The 25,405-nt window shown below is 42.7% G+C and overlaps 1 protein-coding gene across 4 annotated transcripts in view; it reads left to right on the top strand.

Annotated features, from left to right (window-relative positions):
* Positions 1-25,405, top strand: part of LOC124612849 (neural cell adhesion molecule 2) — a 609,158-nt gene that overhangs the window by 365,800 nt on the left and 217,953 nt on the right. For all 4 annotated transcript variants that reach the window (XR_006979578.1, XR_006979577.1, XM_047141276.1 and 1 more), the window contains exon 8: positions 13,175-13,334. Coding sequence is in view for 2 of the 4 variants with exons in the window: in XM_047141276.1 (XP_046997232.1) it covers positions 13,175-13,334 (160 nt within the window). In the remaining 2 variants the exon portion in view is untranslated. The remainder of the gene's footprint in view (positions 1-13,174; positions 13,335-25,405) is intronic.

Below are 25,405 nucleotides of genomic sequence, written 5' to 3'. Positions count from 1 at the left end.
CACGGGAATCACATTCGAGACAATCTGCCACTCCGGCAGATTTTCTGTGCTTTCCACGAACTGCTTAACATAAATGCCGGGACGGTTGACTGAAAATTACACGGCTGACTTCTTTCCTCAACTTTGTCCGTTCCGAGCTTGCGCATGGTCTCTAATGACTTCCTGGAATAAGGAATTTAAAAATATTGTCTTTATTCTCAGTGTTCTCTGACTCGTCCTATAACAGTTCTTTTCGGAATGAACGAGTCACTAGAGCGTTCTAAGATTCGCGTCAAGGAATAACATTGGTACTACACTATAAAATGAATTAGAAATCAACAATGAGCAACGCACACACGGGTAATTCCCACGTTAAACTGCAGTGACATACCTTCCGCCGTGCGCACGGTTGGTCGGGATCATCAAAGTATACGCAAAAGTGTGAGTCTTCTTTTTTTAATTCGTAAGTTATGAACAATTGCCAATTATAGGAAGAAGGTAGTACGTACCACGTCACTTAAACTAATTTGCACTACTTTTTGCTCAAATTCCACTGGCAAATTCACATAGGTGTCACATTTTATTATATACAAGTCTTCACATTCTCCTGATTCTGTGTCGTTATTTGCATCAGTATTCACAATATGTAGTTGTATTAGCTTTTCACTTTGTTATGTCCTCAGCGGCAAGTTTTATATGGCCGTACCGTTTCCCTCACAAGTAATCGGTGCACTATCGGATCAAAAGTACCAGGACATCTATTTGTGGACATTATTATGGAGTTTGTCCCCCTTCTCCATATGACAGCTTGAACTCTGCTGGCCGGCCAGGGTGGCCGAGCGGTTCTAGGCGCTACAGTCTGGAACCGCGCGACCGCTACGGTTGCAGGTTCGAATCCTGCCTCGGGCATGGATGTGTGTGATGTCCTTAGGTTAGTTTCGTTTAAGTAGTTATAAGTTCTAGGGGACTAATGACCTGCTCAGAGCCATTTGAACCATTTTGAATTCCGCTGGGTACTCTTTCAAATAGGTGTCTGAATGTCTGTAGGGGAATGGCAGCACATTCTTCCTCAAGAGCCGAAACCAGAGAACGAAATGGTGTTGGCACCTGGCGCCTGGAGCGATGTCGACGTTCTAATACACCTGCGAGGTATGCCCTCGGATTCAGGTTGGGACCTTGGATTGTCTAGTCCATTTAAAGAATTCTGTTGTCCACAAACTATTTCCTCAAAGATGCTGCTTTGTGATTGGGCAATTGCCATGCTTGTACAACCATCGACCCCGACTTTTGCTCTACTGTACCGAAGTGCACAAGTCTGCAAAATGTTTTCATATACTTTCACAGTTTACATTTTCTTAATCGCAACAACGACGAGAAACACATCCATACTGTTGACTCTACATGACGGCAGATAACATAACGTTTTCCAGGCATTCGCCAATCCCACACCCTTCCATCGGATTTCCACGGTATATCATGACTGACTACTAAAAATCTGTCGTAACCAGTCGTCAATTGTCCATTGCCGTCGCTCTTTACAACACCTCATAGGTCTACGGAAATCCGGGTTCCCGGGTTCGATTTCCGGCGGTTCAGGGTTTTTCTCTGCCTCGTGATGACTGGGTGTTGTGTGATGTCCTTAGGTTAGTTAGGTTTAAGTAATTCTAAGTTCTAGGGAACTGATGACCATAGATGTTAAGTCCCATAGTGCTCAGAGCCATTCTACAGAAATGTGTGGCTTACGACGAGCTGCTCGACAATTGTATTGCATTCTTTTTAGTACCACACGCACGGTGACTGTACTAGCTGGTCTTCTGGTAGTACTTTGGAAGTCACGAGTGACTCCCTCCGCTGATTTCTTGCAAGTTTTCTACAACCAACCGCCGTAATTCTCGGCGGTCCCTGTCCGACAGTTCATGCGATCTGCCTCGTTTTGGTTTAGCCGCAGTCATTTCTTTGCGTTTCCGCATTACAATCACAGCCACAGTGGTCGATTTGGGCAGCTTTAGAACGGTTGAAGTGACCCTAATGGATGTGTTACTTGGTTTACATGACATGGTTAATTCACGTTGGAAGTGGCTGAAACCTCCTGCCGACCATTTTGGTGTTAATGCTACTCCACTGACAGCACCATACTTCCCGCCCCTTCTTATACTGTCAGCTCCGCTTTTCGTCACACCTAATGATCAGTTCCACATTACGTAGGGGTGCCCCGCGATACTTACGATAAGATAGTGTAGATTTTTGTGTGCTGAAGCCGGCCGCGGTGGCCGAGCGGTTCTAGGCGCTTCAGTCCAGAACCGCGCGACTGCTACGGTCGCAGATTCGAATCCTGCCTCGGACATGGATGTGTGTGATGTCCTTAGGTCAGTTAGGTTTAACTAGTTCTAAGTTCTACGGGACTGATGACCTCAGATGTTAAGTTTCACATTCCTCAGAGCCATTTGAACCAGCCAGCCAGTGTGCTGAATTCACAAATTCCGCAAGTATAAAGGCGGTTGCTCTTTCGCAAACAACTTCATTCAAATAATAAATCCCGAAACATTTTTTTTAATTATTTAGGGGAACTCGCCTATACACTAGCAATTTTCGCTGTCGAAGCTTGTCCATCTGGGGCATATCACCTCATTACGCATATTGTTTTGCTTTATACGATCGAAAACAACCAAGTTTAGAATGTCCCATCTACCAGAACGTAACTTCAGTGATATATCTGATTGTGAAAGGAGGGGAGGAAAATCTGCTGTTTTTCTTTCCTCTCCTTCGTAGACACTTCCATGACATTTGCTTAAGGAATTTAGAAAATCAGGTAGATCTTAAAACTGCGTAGTGGGACTGTGATGTAGGCCACTCTCCACACGAACGCGAGTCCATTTTTTTACCACTACACCACTTCTGACTTCCGTCGTTTTTTTTTTCCCTGAATCATGCACTTATAAAGTTTAACGACCCAGTTCGTAGTTTTACTTCTTCACTTGCAGATAACATATTCCGTCCAGTGCTGTTATATTTGTTGTCATCCGCGTCCTTCTCAAACATAATTTCAGCAGGAAATCACCTACTCTTTGATATTTGGATATTCACAGTAGCTCAGCTTTTCTCTTCGCTCTGTTAAGGATTAAATAGTAATCCTCGTGTTGCTCCTAGGAAAATGACTATACGTACATGCATCTTTCATATATTTTAAGCGACACTGTTAAAGATTTCTGTAGTGTTTCGGCGCGTATCAGAAGTTTGTGCGTTGCTTCGAAGAGTCCACCAAACTTTGTTAGGGAACACACGAACACCTAATTAAGCCTTAACCAGGCTCTCGTGAGTTTACTACCGAACTAGTAATGCTTTTATCTGCTCTGTTATTAGCTGAATTAACTCGTCTATCTTTATCGACATTCTCTCCAAATACTTGCCTCGCAAGTTCACGAGTTCCTTTTTGTCTTTATCAAAAGTGGTATTTTCTGACTGATTTTCTTATAATAAGCCGGAAACTTCCTTAATCTTATGTACTTAATGCTATGCTACAGTAGCTCGCCAAGAAATCTTTTCTTTAGTTGAAGGTTAAGGACCTGTCTTTTAAGCAATACGAACTTCTTACATTTGCCTTCGTTATAAAGCTCTCGCTTCCACGAAATATTCTCTTCTATAGTCATTTAAACTCATTTACAGTCACGTGTGCACAATATTCCTGTTGGTAACATCCCAACAGATTTGATGAGAACTTTCTTTCTATGGTAGTTCTTGTTCCATATATGAATCCATTGACTGCCTTCCGTAAAATGACATTGCTTTAACTTATAATGAAATTTGACAGATTTTAAACAAAATTTGCAAAACATAATTTAGTCGATCTTTTAACGCATTATTTTCCGGCAGTGGTACACCTGCTTGCTAGGTCATGCGGAAACTCTTCATCTTCCTTGTGATATACCGAGTTTGCAAGGTTAGTTGAATTTATAGCAAGATAGCTAGGCTACTAGAATTTATGTAGACTTTGTACACTTCGACATTTTTTATGAAGCTAGAAGTCATATCACTTATTATTAGTATATATTTTTTCGTTATCTCCCCCTATTTCACACCTAGGTACTTAATAATCCAAACTGCTTTTTAAGTAACTATAGACGTCACCCTGCCTATGATATTGCTGTATACCGAAGGACATTAATGGTTTACTTCCTCTCGCTAGTAGCACAATATACACTGAAGCGCCAAAGAAACTGGTGTAGGCATGCGCACGCAAATACCGATATATGTAAACAGGCAGAATACGGCGTTGCGATCGGCAACACCTTTATTAGACAACAAGTGTCTGGTGCAGCTGCTACAATGGCAGGTTATCAAGGTTATCAAAAATTAAGAGAGTTCGAACGTGGTGAAGTGGGGATTTTCCCGTACGACCATTTCACTAGTGTACCGTGAATGTTAGGAACACGGTGAAACATATATTCGACATCGTCGCAGCCGGAAAAAGATCCTGCAAGAACGGGATCAACGACGACTGAAGAGAATCGTTCAACATGAGAAAGTCCAACTCTTCCTCAAATTTCCGCATATTTCAATGCTGGGCCATGAACAAATGTGATCGTGCGATCCATTCAACGAAACATCATCGATATGGGCTTTCGGAGCTGAAGGCCCACTCGTGTAACCTTCATGACTGCACCACACGAAGCTTTACGGCTCGCTTGGGTCCGTCAACACCAACATTGGACTGTTGATGACTGGAAACATGTTCCCTGGTCGGAGGACTCTCGTTTCAAATTGTATCGAGCGGATGGACGTGTACGGTCATGGAGACAACCTTATGAACAATTGACCCTGCATGTCAGCAGCGGACTATTCAAGCTGATGGATGCTCTGTAATGGCGTGGGGTGTGTGCAGTTGGAGTGATGTGGGACCCCTGACATGACTAGGTAACGACTCGGACAGACGAAACGTATGTAAACATCCTGTCTGATCATCTCCGTCAATTCATGTCCATGGTGCATTCCTTCTGACTTGGGCAATTGCAGCAGGACAATGGGACATCCCACACTTCCATAATGTCTACAAATTGGGTCCAGGAACACTCTTCTGAGTTTAAATACTTTTGCTGGCCACCAAACTCTCCAGACATGAATATTATTGAGCACATTTGGGATGAATTGCAACGTGCCGTTTAGAAAAGATCTCCGCCCCCTCGTACTATTACGGATTTATGGACAGCCCTGCAGGATTCATGGTGTCAGTTCCCTCCAGCACTGCTTCAGACGTTAGTCGAGTCCATGCAACGTCCTGTTGAGGAACTTGTACGTGCTCTCAGAGCCATACTCGATATTAGGCAGGTGTACTAGTTTATTTGGCTATTCAGTGTAATTCAAGGCGGAAAGGCATTCGAACCTCTCTTGTTTTTAGTTAGAAGATGTTAATGTATAACCATGATAAAAAACTTGAGGCATATTAAGATTCGTTTTCCTTTATTCAACATCTCAGCATGTTGTTCTTCGTCTTCGTATGAAGCATTTGTATAACGATTGGACTTCACGATATCAAGTGTTTTATGGCGCTGTACGGTAAGTTAGTTTATTTGGATGAAAGCATACGGGACCTGAAGAAGGGAAAATGAATTGCCGAAACCGTTTGCTTTCAGAATAAAATAAAAAATCTTAATGTATACTGCTGTTGGTGACGCTTATTGACATTGAAAAGTAATTAATAATAGGTTTGTAAACGTCACAGTAGAATAAGAAGTGAGAACTGTCCTGTTCAGGAGGTACGATCACACAGGATAACCTAACCAAAAAAAGGTGTCAGAAACTGAGTAGCGCATGCGAAGAAATTCCTTCAGTAAAAGGCCTGTGCTGGTTTACTAGTGTCAAACACTGGTACGAAATAGAGTTAAAAATACCTGAAAGTGTATGTCGGGGCACAGAACTGTATGGAAGTGAAGTGTAAGCTATGGAGAGTGAGAAGTGGAGAAAATCTGGAGACTTTTATATGTGTTGGTATCAAAGAATATCAGAACTTGTCTTAATGGATAAAGTAGTGAAAGAGGACTATGGGAAAAGTTTTTCCTAAAGATGAGACACGTTAGTGCCTTGTATGCTAGGGCATGCAGCAGTACATTGACTGAGGCTGAAAGAAAATGTAGATATGAAAAGCTCTGGGATCAGACAAAGACTAAAGTACGGTAAGCAAGCGACGTCCTCCCTGCTACTGCGTACGCTAAACGTATGGCCCATTCCATAGCAAGCACCACAGTTTCCGAAAACGTCCACACGCCCTTTCCATGCGTGAGCGTGAGGTCCTGAAAGCCATGGACCAAGCAAACAGTAGTTGCATTATCTTTTGGCTTCCGAAAAGCATATTACTCAGTACCACAGCAATGCTTGTTACGGAAAGTACAATGATTTGGGGATTCCAACGAAATTTATAATTGATTGGGGAATTACGATTCAGCTATTTTGGCTAAAGAGTCATAGATAGAAGCAGATGAAACTTCATGCATGCCCAAGGGAAATGCACTTTGACCCGTACTGTTCACGTTGTATATACATGACCGGGCACAAAAGTAATTAAGTAAGTTCAGACTTTTTGCAGGTGATGTAGTTATCTATAATGTAGTGCTATTATAAAACCTGCAGAAGTAATCAGCCAGACTCTGATAAAATTACAGTGAGGTGCAAAGATTTGCAACTAACTTTAACATTCAGAAATGTCAAATAATGCAATTCACAACGGGATAAAAAGTAAACTTTGAGGACAGTGGAGGTAACTCACAAATTACATTAGTCAACTCAGTTTGCAGGCGTACGAAATTAAATTATCACATACAATTAGTCGTAGGCGAAGACTTAGCTTCATTGGTAGGTTAATGGGAAAAGCATTCAACAAAGAACAAGGTAAAATCTTCAGGGTTACGAGGCCGCGTCACATTTCTTCCGAGCAATTGACGCTTCGACCGCTCTGCTGGGAAATTCTTCAGGACCTTGCGTTGTCCACGGTTCAGCTAACTGCAGACACCACAAGATCCTAAAGAAGATCGGGGCAGAGGGGTGGAAACGTATATTGCGTAGAAGAAATATAACGCGGCCGAACAACCCAGATAATTTTACTTTCAGTGTCAAAAGGTACAAAAGTATGCAGACTTACGTAGCAATGGACACTGCTTACAAATCGCCTGTAGCACCCTTTCTACAGTATTACCCAGATGTGTGGATCTCTTAGCAAAACTGGCTGTCATGTGACAAAGAACGCAAACAAAAATGCACAGCATTGACTGACCTATGAGAGAGTCTCAAAGAGATAGTGAAAACTGTGAAATGGCAGACACTTGAAGAAAGATGAGAACTGACTCGCGAAAGCCTACTCAACACGTTTCAGATACCAGCATTTAGAAATGTACTACAAATCCACACACGTCGCTCTAGTAGGAACCACAAAGACAAGTTTAGGCTAATTGCAGTGCGCACAGAGGCCTTTAAGCAGTCGTTCTTCGCGCGCTCTAGATGTGAATACAAAGGGAAGAATCCATAATAACCGACAGTACGGGAAGTAATCTCTGCCACGCGCTCGACATCGAGCTTGAGAGTGTAGTAGTAGATGAAGACATATTATAGATGATGTTGGATGTATCAGTTATGTGGAAATACAAATAACTGTGCAACGCTTGGAAGAGATGAACGAAAACTTCAAACCAATCGTAAAATTCCGTCGCATGAAGAATTACAGGAAGACTCAAAAGCCCGTTATGAAAATTCGTACTTCCCGGGATAGTGTAGATAGAGAGGTAAAAATTGACACAAATGCTTGAAATGACGTAGGGTTTTATTGAAAGCAGGGAAAAGTGCACAAAATGTGCACATAGGAAAAAAGCAATAATTAACATAACAACTGATTTTTAGCGAAGACTATGGAGGCTCCTTAGAACAAATACTCAGCATTTTGGCAGCCATTCATTAACGTTAACTGTAACTGAGGGACAATGTTGTGAACAACACTATAAAAGGTGTCAGTGAGATTGGGGAGGAATTGCTGTTGGATGTTGTCTTTTAGCATCCCTAATGACGGCTGGAGATGGGGATAGACTTGCGACTTTAGGTAACCCCACCGGCAGTAATCACAAGGATGGAGGGCTGGGGATCTGGGAGGCCAAGCACGAGGGACGTGGTGGCTCAGCACGTGATCATCACCAAACGGTGTGCACAAGAGATCTTTCACACGTGCAGCAGTATGGGATGGAGCGCCGTCCTGGATAAAAGTCGTGTTTGGCAGTCAGATGATGCGATTCTGTAATATACCTCTTATACCCCCATGAACCATGGACCTTGCCGTTGGTGGGGAGGCTTGCGTGCCTCAGCGATACAGATAGCCGTACCGTAGGTGCAACCACAACGGAGGGGTATCTGTTGAGAGGCCAGACAAACGTGTGGTTCCTGAAGAGGGGCAGCAGCCTTTTCAGTAGTTGCAAGGGCAACAGTCTGGATGATTGACTGATCTGGCCTTGTAACAATAACAAAAACGGCCTTGCTGTGCTGGCACTGCGAACGGCTGAAAGCAAGGGGAAACTACAGCCGTAATTTTTCCCGAGGGCATGCAGCTTTACTGTATGATTACATGATGATGGCGTCCTCTTGGGTAAAATATTCCGGAGGTAAAATAGTCCCCCATTCGGATCTCCGGGCGGGGACTACTCAAGAGGATGTCGTTATCAGGAGAAAGAAAACTGGCGTTCTACGGATCGGAGCGTGGAATGTCAGATCCCTTAATCGGGCAGGTAGGTTAGAAAATTTAAAAAGGGAAATGGATAGGTTGAAGTTAGATATAGTGGAATTAGTGAAGTTCGGTGGCAGGAGGAACAAGACTTCTGGTCAGGTGGCTACAGGGTTATAAACACAAAATCAAATAGGGGTAATGCAGGAGTAGGTTTAATAATGAATAGGAAAATAGGAATGCGGGTAAGCTACTACAAACAGCATAGTGAACGCATTATTGTGGCCAAGATAGATACAAAGCCCACACCTACTACAGTAGTACAAGTTTATATGCCAACTAGCTCTGCAGATGACGAAGAAATTGAAGAAATGTATGATGAAATAAAAGAAATTATTCAGATTGTGAAGGGAGACGAAAATTTAATAGTCATGGGTGACTGGAATTCGAGTGTAGGAAAAGGGAGAGAAGGAAACATAGTAGGTGAATATGGATTGGGGGACAGAAATGAAAGAGGAAGCCGCCTGGTAGAATTTTGCACAGAGCACAACATAATCATAACTAACACTTGGTTTAAGAATCATGAAAGAAGGTTGTATACATGGAAGAACCCTGGAGATACTAAAAGGTATCAGATAGATTATATAATGGTAAGACAGAGATTTAGGAACCAGGTTTTAAATTGTAAGACATTTCCAGGGGCAGATGTGGACTCTGACCACAATCTATTGGTTATGAACTGTAGATTAAAACTGAAGAAACTGCAAAAAGGTGGGAATTTAAGGAGATGGGACCTGGATAAACTGAAAGAACCAGAGGTTGTACATAGATTCAGGGAGAGCATAAGGGAGCAATTGACAGGAATGGGGGAAATAAATACAGTAGAAGAAGAATGGGTAGCTTTGAGGGATGAAGTAGTGAAGGCAGCAGAGGATCAAGTAGGTAGAAAGACGAGGGCTAGTAGAAATCCTTGGGTAACAAAAGAAATATTGAATTTAATTGATGAAAGGAGAAAATATAAAAATGCAGTAAGTGAAACAGGCAAAAAGGAATACAAACGTCTCAAAAATGAGATCGACAGGAAGTGCAAAATGGCTAAGCAGGGATGGCTAGAGGACAAATGTAAGGATGTAGAGGCCTATCTCACTAGGGGTAAGATAGATACCGCCTACAGGAAAATTAAAGAGACCTTTGGAGATAAGAGAACGACTTGTATGAATATCAAGAGCTCAGATGGAAACCCAGTTCTAAGCAAAGAAGGGAAAGCAGAAAGATGGAAGGAGTATATAGAGGGTCTATACAAGGGTGATGTACTTGAGGACAATATTATGGAAATGGAAGAGGATGTAGATGAAGATGAAATGGGAGATACGATACTGCGTGAAGAGTTTGACAGAGAACTGAAAGACCTGAGTCGAAACAAGGCCCCCGGAGTAGACAATATTCCATTGGAACTACTGACGGCCGTGGGAGAGCCAGTCCTGACAAAACTCTACCATCTGGTGAGCAAGATGTATGAAACAGGCGAAATACCCTCAGACTTCAAGAAGAATATAATAATTCCAATCCCAAAGAAAGCAGGTGTTGACAGATGTGAAAATTACCGAACTATCAGCTTAATAAGTCACAGCTGCAAAATACTAACACGAATTCTTTACAGACGAATGGAAAAACTAGTAGAAGCCAACCTCGGGGAAGATCAGTTTGGATTCCGTAGAAACACTGGAACACGTGAGGCAATACTGACCTTACGACTTATCTTAGAAGAAAGATTAAGGAAAGGCAAACCTACGTTTCTAGCATTTGTAGACTTAGAGAAAGCTTTTGACAATGTTGACTGGAATACTCTCTTTCAAATTCTGAAGGTGGAAGGGGTAAAATACAGGGAGCGAAAGGCTATTTACAATTTGTACAGAAACCAGATGGCAGTTATAAGAGTCGAGGGACATGAAAGGGAAGCAGTGGTTGGGAAGGGAGTAAGACAGGGTTGTAGCCTCTCCCCGATGTTGTTCAATCTGTATATTGAGCAAGCAGTAAAGGAAACAAAAGAAAAATTCGGGGTAGGTATTAAAATTCATGGAGAAGAAATAAAAACTTTGAGGTTCGCCGATGACATTGTAATTCTGTCAGAGACAGCAAAGGACTTGGAAGAGCAGTTGAATGGAATGGACAGTGTCTTGAAAGGAGGATATAAGATGAACATCAACAAAAGCAAAACGAGGATAATGGAATGTAGTCTAATTAAGTCGGGTGATGCTGAGGGAATTAGATTAGGAAATGAGGCACTTAAAGTAGTAAAGGAGTTTTGCTATTTGGGGAGCAAAATAACTGATGATGGTCGAAGTAGAGAGGATATAAAATGTAGGCTGGCAATGGCAAGGAAAGCATTTCTGAAGAAGAGAAATTTGTTAACATCCAGTATTGATTTAAGTGTCAGGAAGTCATTTCTGAAAGTATTCGTATGGAGTGTAGCCATGTATGGAAGTGAAACATGGACGATAAATAGTTTGGACAAGAAGAGAATAGAAGCTTTCGAAATGTGGTGCTACAGAAGAATGCTGAAGATTAGATGGGTAGATCACATAACTAATGAGGAAGTATTGAATAGGATTGGGGAGAAGAGAAGTTTGTGGCACAACTTGACCAGAAGAAGGGATCGGTTGGTAGGACATGTTCTGAGGCATCAAGGGATCACCAATTTAGTATTGGAGGGCAGCGTGGAGGGTAAAAATCGTAGAGGGAGACCAAGAGATGAATACACTAAGCAGATTCAGAAGGATGTAGGTTGCAGTAGGTACTGGGAGATGAAAAAGCTTGCACAGGATAGAGTAGCATGGAGAGCTGCATCAAACCAGTCTCAGGACTGAAGACCACAACAACAACAACAGCCTCTTATACGTCACGCTGAAAAGCAGCACCCAGCTCCGATCACAATTGATGTGGTAAATCCACACAACACCGTCACAATCGGGTTTGCGCGACAGTTCTAGAATTTTCGTTAGCCCAAATTCTGCAGTTGTAGGTGTTGACGAACCCTCTGAGTCTGGAGTGGACTCCGTCGATCGATAACATATTAAACTACCAATAGTCGTCTTCCCCCAATTTTTTGAAGTGTTCCCACCGTAAACGCTATCCCCGTTACAAAATATGAGGCTGAGAGTTCGCGAAGATATTGGATTTGGTACGGATAGCATTGGAGGGTACGCCTCAGTGCACTCCAAACAGTAGTGTGTGTAATTTCTTCAGCAAGTGAAGATGAACAGGCTAAGCAGACAAAAAATCATAAAAATGGCATTCCGGGCCAAGAAAAGTCTACTGGTATCATACATGGGCCATAATTTGAGGGATAAATTTCTGAGAATATTTGTTTGGATCACAACATTGTATGGTAGTGAAAGATGGACTGTGGGAAAATCGGAACTGAAGTGAATCGAGGCATTTGAGAAGTGGTGCTACAGGGGAGTGTTGAAAATGAGGTGGACGGATAAGGTAAGGAATGAGGAGGTTGTGCTTAGAATCGGAGAGGAAAGCGGGAGGGTCAGGATGATAGGACATCTGTTAAGACAGCAGGAAATTACTTCTATGATACTAGAGGGAGCTGTAGGGGCAAAAACTGTAGAGGAAGACAGAGATTGGAATACATCCAGCAAATAATTGACGACGTAGGTTGCAAGTTCTACTCTGAGATGAAGAGATTGGCACAGGAGAGCAATTCGGGCGGGCCGCGTCAAACCAGTCATAAGACTGATTACTCAAAGAAAAAAAAGTCTCCATTTCTGCTTGAACTGCCTTAGCAGCAGAGCATTTGTGTCCGGTCCCCCATTACGGAGCCGATTGTCCAAACAAACCGTGGCTTCAAACTTCACGATTTTCTTCACAGCGACGAATGTCATGGGACATTACCCGTTCTAATAGTCCTCTTATCGCGATATGATTGTATAACTGCAGTAGTGTATCCTCCAGTGCGAGAGTAAAGATTCACCCGCAGTGTCTTTCCTGGCAAAGTCAACATGCTGCGACTGCTACCGAATCTTACTCCCTCTCTTACTTTTTAGCTCATTTTATACACGATTCCCATTCGGAGTCACTGACGTGTTGCTGACCAGCGTCATCTATTGGCCAGTTTTTGTCGTCGTCTTAGGTTTCGAAAAAATATCCATGTCATTTCAGGGATGAGTGTGAAGGTTTACCTTCCTACCTATATTATTCTGCTAATTAGTGCACTTTTAAGTGTTTGTGGACTTTTATGTCATCTTGTACCTATTAAAGAGGAACCACAGAATTCAATTTCGTTTACATTTGCAATTTCTCTTTCCTTGAGACTTATTTTTTCAGTCTGATATAACTTTCGGACGGCGGTGTGTTAATTTTTTTCTGAGTCAGATACGTAGTGGTTATTTCAGTCGCTCGTTAGTAAGGATGGTTCCCTTCACACATTTTATTCTCTAATGTGCCAGTTACAGGTAGTTCCAAGACAGTGTTCGGTAACTGCGCTTCCTGTTGCAGGGCCGCGAGATGCACCACAACGTGACGGCGGGCATAATCCTGAGCGACCAGTCCCTGGTCCTTCAGGGAGTGACGCGGCTCAGCGCCGGCGACTACACCTGTCTGGCCGCCAACACCGAGGGCAAGGGCACCAGCAACCCGGTCACGCTACGCGTCATGTGTGAGTACACCGTCCAATCTGACACCCAGTTACTCTGACAAAATTCTGGAGATCGTTCAGGGCTATGTTGGCAGTATTTTGGTAGCATCGTCATATCTCTATGACACTGGAAATATCTGCAAATCTGGACGACATGCTTTGTGTGTCTTATTTGGGAAGCTATGCCAGAAAAATTTCACTCTGACCACCCAACGCAAACCTGGTAAGACGAAAAACAAAGGTCCATACTACCAGTCTCACACTTTGGCTGTTCTTACAGATGTTTGCGCATCAGTCTCTTCTTAAAGTCCCACCGTCACGCATTTACCAACGCAACCACCAAATATGAAGTGACATCTTGTTCTTTTATTAGATTTTTAATTATCTCCTCCTCATGGAGTGTCCGAGTCAGAGAAGATTTACAAGCTTATTTTCTGCAATAGAGTGACACTAGTTAACAAAGCTTGAAAATTTTTTCTGTGGTACAGGCATGTTTTACTGAATTCAAATTTGAATAACTCGCACTAAGACAAGATAAAGTGACGGTGGCGTCGTCTATTAATAGAGTGTAGAGTCCATCCCGTATACAGGTCAGTAATCACGTCGAAATGCTCGAAGCAATATCGTGCGTTCGTGGTGGAGTGCTATTCTCGCTTCGGCGAATCTGCTGTGCGCGCGCAACTTGCCTTACGTAAGCATTTCAAGATTCAATCACGGTATCCAATTCCTGCTCGTGGAATAATACTCAGATGGGTTGGAAACTTCGGTGCATCTGCAAATGCATCGAATCGAAAGTCAACCGGGCTTCGGAGCACCGTCCGAATTCCTAAAACCATCAAACGTGTGCGTAGCACTAATTACGAAAATTGATTCCAACAAGACGGCGCGGCATGCCACACACCCAAGAAGACCAAGTAAGTTCTCCGTAAAGCGTTTGATAACCGTATAATTTCCAAACGCGTTTGCGTCCAATGGCCGCCTCGCTCGCCTGATTTAATCGTGCCAGACCCTTATCTATGGGGCTATTCGAAGGCGAGAGCTTATTCCGACAGACCGAGAAGCTCGTAGTTGTTAAAAGAGCGTATTCACAATGAAATTTCCGTAATTCTTCTAGCAGTAATGGAAGATATGTTCAAAAACTGAGTGAAATGTCTCGAGTATTGTGTAGCCGCGAATGGTCATTATTTGTGCTATGTAGCATTTCGTAAGTAAACTTGAATAAATGTCGTACTTTGTGTAAAACGTTCAATTTTGTTTCGTGGTTAGTTGTACGTTATTCAAATTTGATATAGTTAATACACTGTGACGCATGCTGTACGTTCTTTTGATAGAATAAGTGAGGCTGAAGTTCATAATACTATCTTAAAACTGTGTGTCCGTAGTTGAATTGACTTCATTTTAACACAAATTCTATGATCTATTATCGCCGCATTACAAATGTGTATCGTTGTAGTAGCAACGATCCATATACCTATTTTTATGATAGTGCACATTAACGAAGGATGACATTCATTCGAAGAGACCAGACTAATAGGAAGAACTAAAATAAAATCCTTGCTATTTTTACACTACAATTTCTTATAGAGATCGTTAAAAGAAAGGTCTCTGTTAGTAACGCCTACAAGTACGGACATTCGTTTATGAATCTTTTTACTGTAGAGAGATGCCAATATCAGTAGCAAACACTTTTGATATATAGATTAGATTAGATTAATTATTCATTCCATAGACCCATAAAAGAGGGAATCCTCCTAGGTGTGGAACATGTCAGATAAACACATTACAAAAATGTAATTAGAAAAACTCGAGTTTCATTAATTTTAATGATCCTCAGTCAATAAACACTAAAATTATGTACATGAATTAAATTTAAACTTCTAATATTTACAGGTTTAATACTTACATCTGCTTTCATTAAATCCATCATTCAGATATTTGTTAGTTTCTTGGCTATTACAACCAAGTATTGTCAAAAATTAAAGTATAATAAATTTTCATTAAAATGCTTTACTGCACTTGTTGAGAAACTCGTGGATGGAATAGAAGGAGTTGGCCATCAAAAATTCTTTTAAATTATGTTTAAATTGTGCCTTTTCTGAAACTAAACTCTTAATGGTTGCTGGCAACTTATTGAAAATATGTGTTGCTGAATACTGGACTCCTTTCTGGGCAAGAGTAATTGATTTTAAATCTTTGTGTATATTGTTCTTATTCGTAGTATTGATACTGTGTATTAAGCAGTTAGTTGGAAAAAGAGATCTATTATTTACAACAAACTTCATTAAGGAATAAATATAGTGAGAAGATGTGTTTAATATGCCCAATTCTTTGAATAGGTTTCGACATGATATTCTTGGATTTACACTTCTCATTACTCTTATTATACTCTAAAAAATTTTCTCTGTTTGTAGAGATACCCCAAAATATGATACCATATGACATAAAGGAGTAAAAATAAGCAAAATATGCCAGTTTTTTATATTTATATCTCGTATGTCTGACACCATTCGCATTACAAACACAGACTTGTTTAGGCGCTTTAGCAGTTCGTTAGTACGTTGCTCCCAACTGAATTTATTATCAAGTTGTAATCCCAAGAATTTTACACTCTCAGCTTCTCCTATTTCCATGTCATCATATTTTATACACCCATCACAAGGAAATCTCTTGGAAGTTCTGAACTGCATATAGTGGATCTTTTCGAAGTTTAATGACAGTGAATTGGCTATGAACCACTTATTAATGTCTGTAAAAATTTGATTAGCTGCCCTTTCTAAATTTATATTTGATTTACTATTTATTGCAAATCAATGTAGCAGTTCAGTACACAATCCAATCTTCAAACAGAAAAGATGAATCGTTTACAATAGCCGAATTCCTAGCAGTGAAAAGAATTGCATTTTTACGCGATTCCACAAGACAGAAAATACCGAGATTCTCAAGCTATGCCTAAGATAAATGTCTTACTTCTTTCGTTTCTTAGAAAACTGAAACTACGAGATATACCTTAGGCACCGCGGGAAAATCCCAGAGCTAAATCAAATCGTTCTTTGTTAGCTTTTGTATTAGGAGCCCTAAAAAGTTTACGTTTGAAGGCCGTACAATCGAGAATGCGTAAAACCAAGCGAACCAGGCAAAACAGCCGTAAGCACTGGGCCATTCATTCCACAGACGCACCAGGTTGAAAATACCCGTTCCGTCTGGTAAAACACCATCTGCTGCTGCGTGAGAAGTCCGCAACTGCCTGCTGCGCAGCCTCGTCCGATAGGAATCATCCGACCTTCACCTTCAAGGCCTTTTTTTAAGGGACCTAAAGCGTGATAATCCCATGGGGGAGGAGGGAGGGGGAGAGATCAGAACTACGGAGAGTGTGCTCGTGTGTCTCCAACTAGAACTGGCGTATGTGCCATCGGGCGTGCGTTTTCAATGAAGCACCCTCATCTCTCGTCGCGCACCATTCCGCAGGGGTGATTTTCGATAGACATGCTGCCTCATACACGTTTTTCATTCTCCGATGAATGTCTACTTGCGTTTGTCACTCGGCAGCCCAGAAAAGAATGGTTGCACGTTGCTCCTGTCTGAACGCATTTGGTAATGACGTCGCCGTACTTAACGTTTCAGTATTTACCGAACGCACTCCAGCAAGACACGGATGCCATGCTAACCCGTTGTCGACGTGTCACTGCTTATATACCCACATCGGTGTCACACTACGTTACATACACGCTGCAGCAACGCAGTCAAATTGCACTTTTTGATTGCCCCTTACACCTCAAAATTTATTAAAGGCGTTATTGTGATTAGAACTCTTGTGAGGTACGATGTAAAAACTGCTGTATATTTCGTTATTTTCTGGTTCAGTGTCTCATTCTAATCTTTGATCATTTTTACTTGAATCCCTCCGTTTTCTGCGATACCCTACTCGTACCACCCGCCTCTCTCCTAATGGCTCCAATGGCTCTGAGCACTATGAGACTTAACATCTTAGGTCATCAATCCCCTAGAACTTAGAACTACTTAAACCTAACTATCCTAAGGACATCACACACATGCATGCCCGAGGCAGGATTCGAACCTGCGACCGTAGCAGTCGCGCGGTTCCGGACTGCAGTGCCTAGAACCGCACGGCCACCGCGGCCGGCTCTCTCCTAATGTGTACCACCGCTTTTAACACAGTTATCCTTTCGATTTTCTGTTAAGGAAAAGGCCACATCTAATTCAGTATCATAAGTGTACAGAAATCGCAGTAACTACAATTACGTGATACTCTGCGTTGGATGGATGAAACTGTTCCAACTTCAAATTAACCAGCCCGACACAGGGTGGTCCTAGGACCCCAAATCAGATTCCTATTTCACACTGTTATTCAGCTGTTTCGACGCTGTTATCGTATGTGTCCGTCCTTGCTCATGAAGCTAATGAGGCACAAAATAAACTTTCATCAGTCAGGAAGTGAGCGTAACAGATGCAGTGATTGGAAGACCGTTGTTTATCGTTAAACGATTTCTGCTGCTTGCTTCCACCTCGGCAGCTTTTCATTTCACAGAAGAGGCAGTTGATGAGAGAGATACACTACACGGGAGTCTGCTGCCCGCCATTTAAACTCGGCAATACAAACAGAGAGGTTCCCGCTTTATTTTCACGACTACATCCCCCCCACTGCACTTTATCAGTGGACGAACACTTCGTCTTTCTGTGCGGCGTCGGGAGCTCGCGAACCGATACGAAACACAGGGAAAGAGCACGAAACAAATTGGCAGCGGAGCGGCGCACGCGAACAGTGAAAAAGAAAGGTCGTCGAGGACCTGTGTCTCGGTGTACCTCTTCTTAATTCATTCGGCACGTGCAGGACGCCGTGGGCTGGGAAACCAAAGGGCGCCGGGTTGGGCGGCTGGCACAGCATAAATAGCACCCAATATCGACCCGGCGGCCATTAAGGGATCCCGGCTAGCAGCCCTTAACTGTGGCTCGCATTCCGCCCTGCACGATTTATTCAGGCGACCGCTGGAGCGCTCACGACTCTGATGTGTTTCCAGCCGGGTGCAGTACTATACGTACGTAGGAGCCACACCTATACGTACGCAGGAGTCAATGTGCAGCGTTTGTGCGTCTGACACCTGCTGCGATCTTACTTGAACCTACGACAGACTCCTGGCGTATACACAATAGAAAATAGAAGAGCAACTGTTGGCTGGTTAGAATACAAACATGTGAAGTGGGAAATGTGCTCGCACCGAATGGGAAAATTTCATATCTGTGCTTTGCCTCACGCACTTGTAGGGTTCACATTATTCTCCCTGCGCAAGTACGTGAGGCAAAGCATGGATATGACATTTTTACTAAGTGTGTAAGAAAAGTAATGAAACTAATTTTTGATCTAGAAAAATTTTCTTTTCTCCAAACAACAATATCGTCCTCATCAGAATAATTCCCTTGGGCCGCTACACACCAGTGAAGTCGTTCCCAGTCTTGATACACTACTGGCAATTAAAATTGCTACACCAAGAAGAAATTCAGATGATAAACGGGTATTCATTGGACAAATATATTATACAAGAACTGACATATGATTACATTTTCACGCAATTGGGGTGCATAGATCCTGAGAAATCAGTACCCAGAACAACCACCTCTTGCCGTAATAACGGCCTTGATACGCTTGGGCATTGAGTCAAACAGAGCTTGAATGACGTGTACAGGTACAGCTGGCCACGCAGCTTCAACACGATACCACAGTTCGTCAACAGTAGTGACTGGCGTATTGTGACGAGCCAGTTGCTCGGCCACCATTGATCAGACGTGTTCAGTTGGTGAGAGGTCTGGAGAATGTGCTGATCAGGACAGCAGTCGAACATTTTCTGTATCCAGAAAGGACCTGCAACAAGCGGTCGTGCATTATGCTGCTGAAATGTAGGGTTTCGCAGGGATCGAATGAAGGATAGAACCACGGGTCGTAACACATCTGAAATGTAACGTCCACTGTTCAAAGTGCCGTCAATGCTATCAAGAGGTGACCGAGACGTGTAACCAATGGCACCCCATACCATCACGCCGGGTGATACGCCAGTATGACGATGACAACTACACGCTTCCAATGTGCGTTCACCGCGATGTCGCCAAACACGGATGAGACCATCATGATGCTATAAACAGAACCATCGCAGGCGCTCCTGTCTGTGATGCAGCGTCAAGGGTAACTGCAGCCATGGTCTCCGAGGTGATAGCCCATGATGCTGCAAACGTCGTCGAACTGTTCGTGCAGGTGGTTGTTGTCTTACAAACGTCCCCATCTGTTGACTCAGGGATGGAGACGTGGCTACACGATCCGTTACAGCCATGTGGATAAGATGCCTGTCATCTCGACTGCTAGTGATACGAGGCCGTTGGAATCCAGCGCGGCGTTCCGTATAACCCTCCTGAACCCACCGATTCCATATTCTGCTAACAGTCATTGGATCTAGACCAACGCGAGCAGCAATGTCACGATACGATGAACCTCAATCGCGATAGACTACAATCCGACCTTTATCAAAGTCGGAAACGTGATGGTACGCATTTCTCCTCCTTACAAGAGGCATCCACTGTTCAAAGTGCCGTCAATGCGATCAGGCAACGCCGAGCAACTGTTTTTTGTGTATGAGAAATCGGTTGGTTCAAATGGTTCAAATGGCTCTGAGCACTATGGGACTTAACTACTGTGGTCATCAGTCCCCTAGAACTTAGAACTACTTAAACCTAACTAACCTAAGGACATCACACACATCCATGCCCGAGGCAGGATTCGAACCTGCGACCGTAGCAGTCGCGCGGTTCCGGACTGCGCTGCGCGCCTAGAACCGCTAGACCACCGCGGCCGGCAGAAATCGGTTGGAGACTTTCCTCATGTCAGCACGTTGTAGGTGTCACCACCGGCGCCAACCTTGTGTGAATGCTTTGAAAAGCTACTTATTTGCACATCACAGCATCTTCTTCCTGTCGGTTAAATTTCACGTCTGTAGCACGTCACCTTCGTGGTGTAGGAATTTTAATGGCCAGTAGTGTAGCAACAATGAAAGGTTTCAGCTAGTAGGGCGTGTAACATGTCGGTTACATTCTTTTGAATGCTCTCCGCAGTCCCCAAAAGACGCCTTATTAAAACCCTTTTAAATTTCTGGAAAAGAAAAGGGTGACAAGAACTTAGATCAGGTGAACAGGAGAGCTCTGGATCAAAAGGAACAGCTTTTGAAGTCAAAAATTGCATGAGGTTTTTGGCACCATTTTGGCATGAATATTTCGCATGCGCAAAACTTCGGTCATAATTTTGATGTACAGTGAAAGTATTTCAGCTTAACAGGTTACCCATCATGCTTATTGTTAAACGTCGATCTGATCTCACAGTAGCAATCGTACATTCGACGTTTGAAATTGAAGGTCTGCCTGAGCGAGGTTCATCTTCAACGTTTCCACGGTCTTCCAAAACCGATTTGTGCTGGCGAACAACTCCTGTAGTCTTGATAAGGCCTCCTTCGACTTTTGGAAGGCCACACTTATGGATTCCCCACGTTTAATACAAAACTTGTTGACACAAGTTGCTCTAAATTCCGCTGTTCCATTTTCGAAAAAAAGAACAAAAACACAACTTCGCTGATGGCGCTCTCAGAACTCATGTGATGGCTGTACGGAGCTGAAACACGGACTAAGCTTCTAGAAGGGACGAACACACCACTCTACACATGTAGAACAACACAGCGTTTGCCAGATCGTTTCCAGTGTTAGCAGTTTCATTACTTTTCTCATGTGCCCCGTAAGTGGTCAGTTACGTGGCATTCAGTTTTTTCTTCTCCGAAGGGCCAGCTAATAAACATGCACCAGTATCATTTCATTACTCGTCACTCTTTTATTTCTTCTCCTTCCAGTGCTCTCATCGGTTCACTGTGTTTCTCCTTCATTTTTTCCGACCTAATTAGACCAGTTTTTTCATTCTCCTGTCTTTTAATCCTCCCATATTAAGTACTTATTGCTAAACACTTCTGTCAACCGTTTATACAGATTTAGTATTATATTTTCCGGAATCCCCTTTTAATTCGTGGACCCAGCTTGTTGTTGACTTCTTGTCCCACAAATATTTGAACAATTTTTTGGATTATGTACTGCCTTGGATTTTCTCATTACTATTGAAATGTTTTCCATGTTTCGATAAATTTCATCGTTACTGCACAATTTCCAGCCCTCTGTAGATTTTCATGGTTACAACATTTTCCCAATGATTCTCCTTTCTAGTATTTCTAGTAAAACTTATCTAAATAATAGTTTAATTTCTTATATTCATCTATGTTTTTCATTCCAATGTCTCACTCCTTTTCTAGAACTGAATTAAAAATAACTGTGGATAAGCTCAAAAATGGTTAAAATGGTTCTAAGCGCTATGGGACTTTAACGTCTGAGGTCATGAGTCCCCTAGTCTTAGAACTACTTAAACCTAACTAACCTAAGAACATCACACACATCCATGCCTGAGGCAGGATTCGAACCTGCGGCCGTAGCGGTCCCGTGGTTCATGACTGTAGCGCCTAGAACGGCTCGGCCACAGCGGCCAGCTGTGGATAAGCCATAACCGTGTCGTACACCAGTGTTTATTTCGAAGGGCTGAGAAATTTTTCCCATAAATTTCCCTGTAGATATTGTCTCTAACTATTTCACGAATTAGATTTGTCGATTTAGGCTTTAAATGTCATTTGCATTTTCCTCTTCTTTTCTTTCTTGGTTCGCTGTCCTGCATCGGCGCAGGTGGTTACAAACGGATCTGGCATGATTAACTGAAAGGGTAACCAGCAGTCCTTCCTCTCACTATCCTGTTACCCCCTTGGAACAGAACTGTGAACCCGAACTGACTGCATGTGGTATTATTCATGCGAAAAATGAGCGAATGTTTTCTAAATGTTCGCGAATCGGTAACAGTCCAGTATTCACCGTGTGGGATGTGGAAAACCCCTAAAATTCTCATACAGCATAGCCGGGACTCCATCCCTCATCCTCAATCCACCAGGCGCATACAATCTGGGGCCGGTGTACGTCACCCGTCCCAGATATCGTGCGCTTTTCCTTATGGCTATCTGGGTACGTATCTGCCATTTTATTTTATCACTTTATACAGGGTGAGAAGTATTTAAACCGACAAACTCTGGGAGGTTGTATGGGACATCAAAGCAAATATTTTCCCCTAATGTCATTTTTTCCTACGAGGATTATTTAAACCGTATTACGCTCTTCAGTTGATAGGGGCCGTATTACGATCTTCAGTAGTTAAAGGGCTTATTACGCTCTTTAGTTGTAGGCATCAGCTGTCCACCAGTGCAGTAGTGCATTGTTTCTGTTTACCAATGGAGCGATACACCTGGAGTGAGTACACTGATATGGTTGGTGCGTACTACTTAGCACACCACAACGGACGAGCTGTACTGCGGGTTTATCAACAACAATATCCTAATCGCCGTATCCCGCATCATACGACCTTTGATGCTGTGTACCAACGTCTGCGTGAGACCAAGACATTTAGCAGATTACCTGGACAGGGATGCCGTCGCACGGTAAGAACGCTGCAATTTGAGGAAGCTGTCTTGCAGCATGTGGAGCGGTAACCTTCAATTAGCACTCGTACAATTACACGTAACATGGGGACGAATCAGACGAATGTAAGAACAGTCCTTCCAGAGCAACTATTACGTCCATTTCACTTAACAGCATCTCCACAACCTGGAACCAATTGATTATCCACCCAGAGCACAGTTTTCGCAATGGTACCTGGAACAGTGTGAAATGCATCCTACATTTCCATACTCTGTGTTGTTTACCGATGAAGCAACGTTCGGGCGTGATGAAGTCTTCAACATGCACAATTCGCATGTTTGGAGTGAGGATAACCCACATGCTACAGTTACTAGCGCTCATCATGTGCGGTTCTTCGTTAATGTGTGGGTCGGTGTTGTTGGAGTCTGTTTAACTGGGCCGTATCTGCTACCTAGTTGTTGTCTCTTGGTCATAAAAAAATGGAAAAGTGTTTGTTGGTTTAATTAATTTGCTGCCAGAGAAATCTTCCTCTGCCGATTTAAAGACTCCTCGTAGGAAAAAAAAATGACATTAGCGAAAAATATTTGTTTTGATGTCCCCTACAACCTCCCAGAGTTTGTCGGTTTAAATACTTTTCACCCTGTATTTTAATGTTTAGGGAATTGTTTGTTAATAATATTTTTTCCTCGGTGAAAACATTTTATTTTCCTATTTTTGGCCAAACATGTTTCGGAGCTGCAGTTCCATTCTCAAGGATTAAAATGACGATTTTCGTGCGATACATCTGTTTCAGTTTGTCAAAAATGGTTCAAATGGCTCTGAGCACTATGGGACTTAACATCTATGGTCATCAGTCCCCTAGAACTTAGAACTACTTAAACCTAACTAACCTAAGGACATCATACAACACCCAGTCATCACGAGGCAGAGAAAATCCCTGACCCCGCCCGGAATCGAACCCGGGAACCCGGGCGCTGGAAGCGAGAACGCTACCGCACGACCACGAGGTGCGGACTTCAGTTTATCACCTACAAGTAAATAAACGACGAGTTTTACGCAAAAAGACATCCAACTCGAGATAAATGATGCCTGCCTCAGATCATAATGAACTACAGGCGAGTGGGAGGACATAGGAGACGCGAAGACCAGACGTTAAGTTAAACAGATTACAGATGAGATTACAGATGAGCTCTATGTTCTTAAGCTTTGGATACTGGAAAGGAATGTGCCACTATGTCATCAAAGGCTTCCATAACAAATCTGAGAATCTGTTCTTAATGACAAGTTCTAGAACTATTCACTATTCGTATCATGTGGAACTATAAAGAAGAAGGAATCAAGGAAGTCTGGTTGCATACGGATGTAAGCTGACAATCTCCTCGTGTTTGGAAAAACTGTGTACAAAATATTGGACGTTTGGGGGTGCGTGGGCAAAATGATTATTTGCGTAATCATAATGGAGAGGGATTCCGTCACGATTTTCCGGACTCCTTCTACAGTGGCAAGGCTATATCCTTTGAACGAGTACGTGTGAAAATTAGTGTTGTGTTTCATTGCTTATGGAGTAATGTGGAGTCGAAGCAAGAGAGAGACATGAACCTCTTTCCAGCACACCACCTATAATTATCGAATTGGGTCAACGGGAAACATCACCATCTTATGGAAGAACCACCATGAACATGACCTCGCTTGATGAGGCACTGTGGAAAATTGACAATCTGGTGTTGAGAACACTCGCATCTCTTTGTCGTTTAAGTGGTGATAAAAAGTATTCAAGCCGCTACTCGCGACATGTCTTTTGGTGGTGGTACCCTACAGTTGGTAAATATTTGAAGTCGTGTTTATGAGACGCCAAGGCTGCTACAATTGAAACGATTGTCATAAGGGAATGAAAAATTACTTACATTAGCTTGTGAGGTATGATTCTTACTATGCCGCCAGTAAAATTAAAAACACATAATTGCATCACTACGGTTAAATTTTTATTTTAGTGTAGACGACTCGCAGGTTCGAATCCTGCCTCGGGCATGTATGTGTGTGATGTCCTTAGGTTAGTTAGGTTTAAGTAGTTCTAAGTTCTAGGGGACTGATGACCTCAGATGTTAAGTCCCATAGTGCTCAGAGCCATTTGAGTGTAGACGACAGTGAAACAGTATAACTTTTTATTAGTATTGACGCTACAGTAAATATCGTACATATAGGCTCACGTAAATAGTTTTACCTCGCCTGATGGCGATCGTTTCTATCGAAATGTGTGGCGATTAAAGGTTTATGTCATCAGTCGCTCTTGATGGTTCAGAACTATGATTTTCTTCCGAGACCAGACCAATATCACTGGCGTCTATTGGGGAACTCGGGTATGGATGTTGGCAATGAAAGATGAGAGTTTCACGTGTCTTCAATATCGGAAAGGTGAAACAGGAGATTGGCGTGGAGAAGAATATCGGAGGTAATCATACGGAACTTTGTTAAGGAATCGTCTCAGCATTTTCCTTGCGTCATTTAAGGAAAAATAACGTTAGTCTCACATAGAGTAAAACAGTAAT

This window comes from Schistocerca americana, chromosome 4 (genome assembly GCF_021461395.2).
Source record: "Schistocerca americana isolate TAMUIC-IGC-003095 chromosome 4, iqSchAmer2.1, whole genome shotgun sequence".
In the NCBI taxonomy this organism is placed as follows: Eukaryota; Metazoa; Arthropoda; class Insecta; order Orthoptera; family Acrididae; genus Schistocerca; species Schistocerca americana.
Note: the sequence above shows the minus strand (reverse complement) of the source record. Positions and strands in the feature narration are given on the sequence as shown.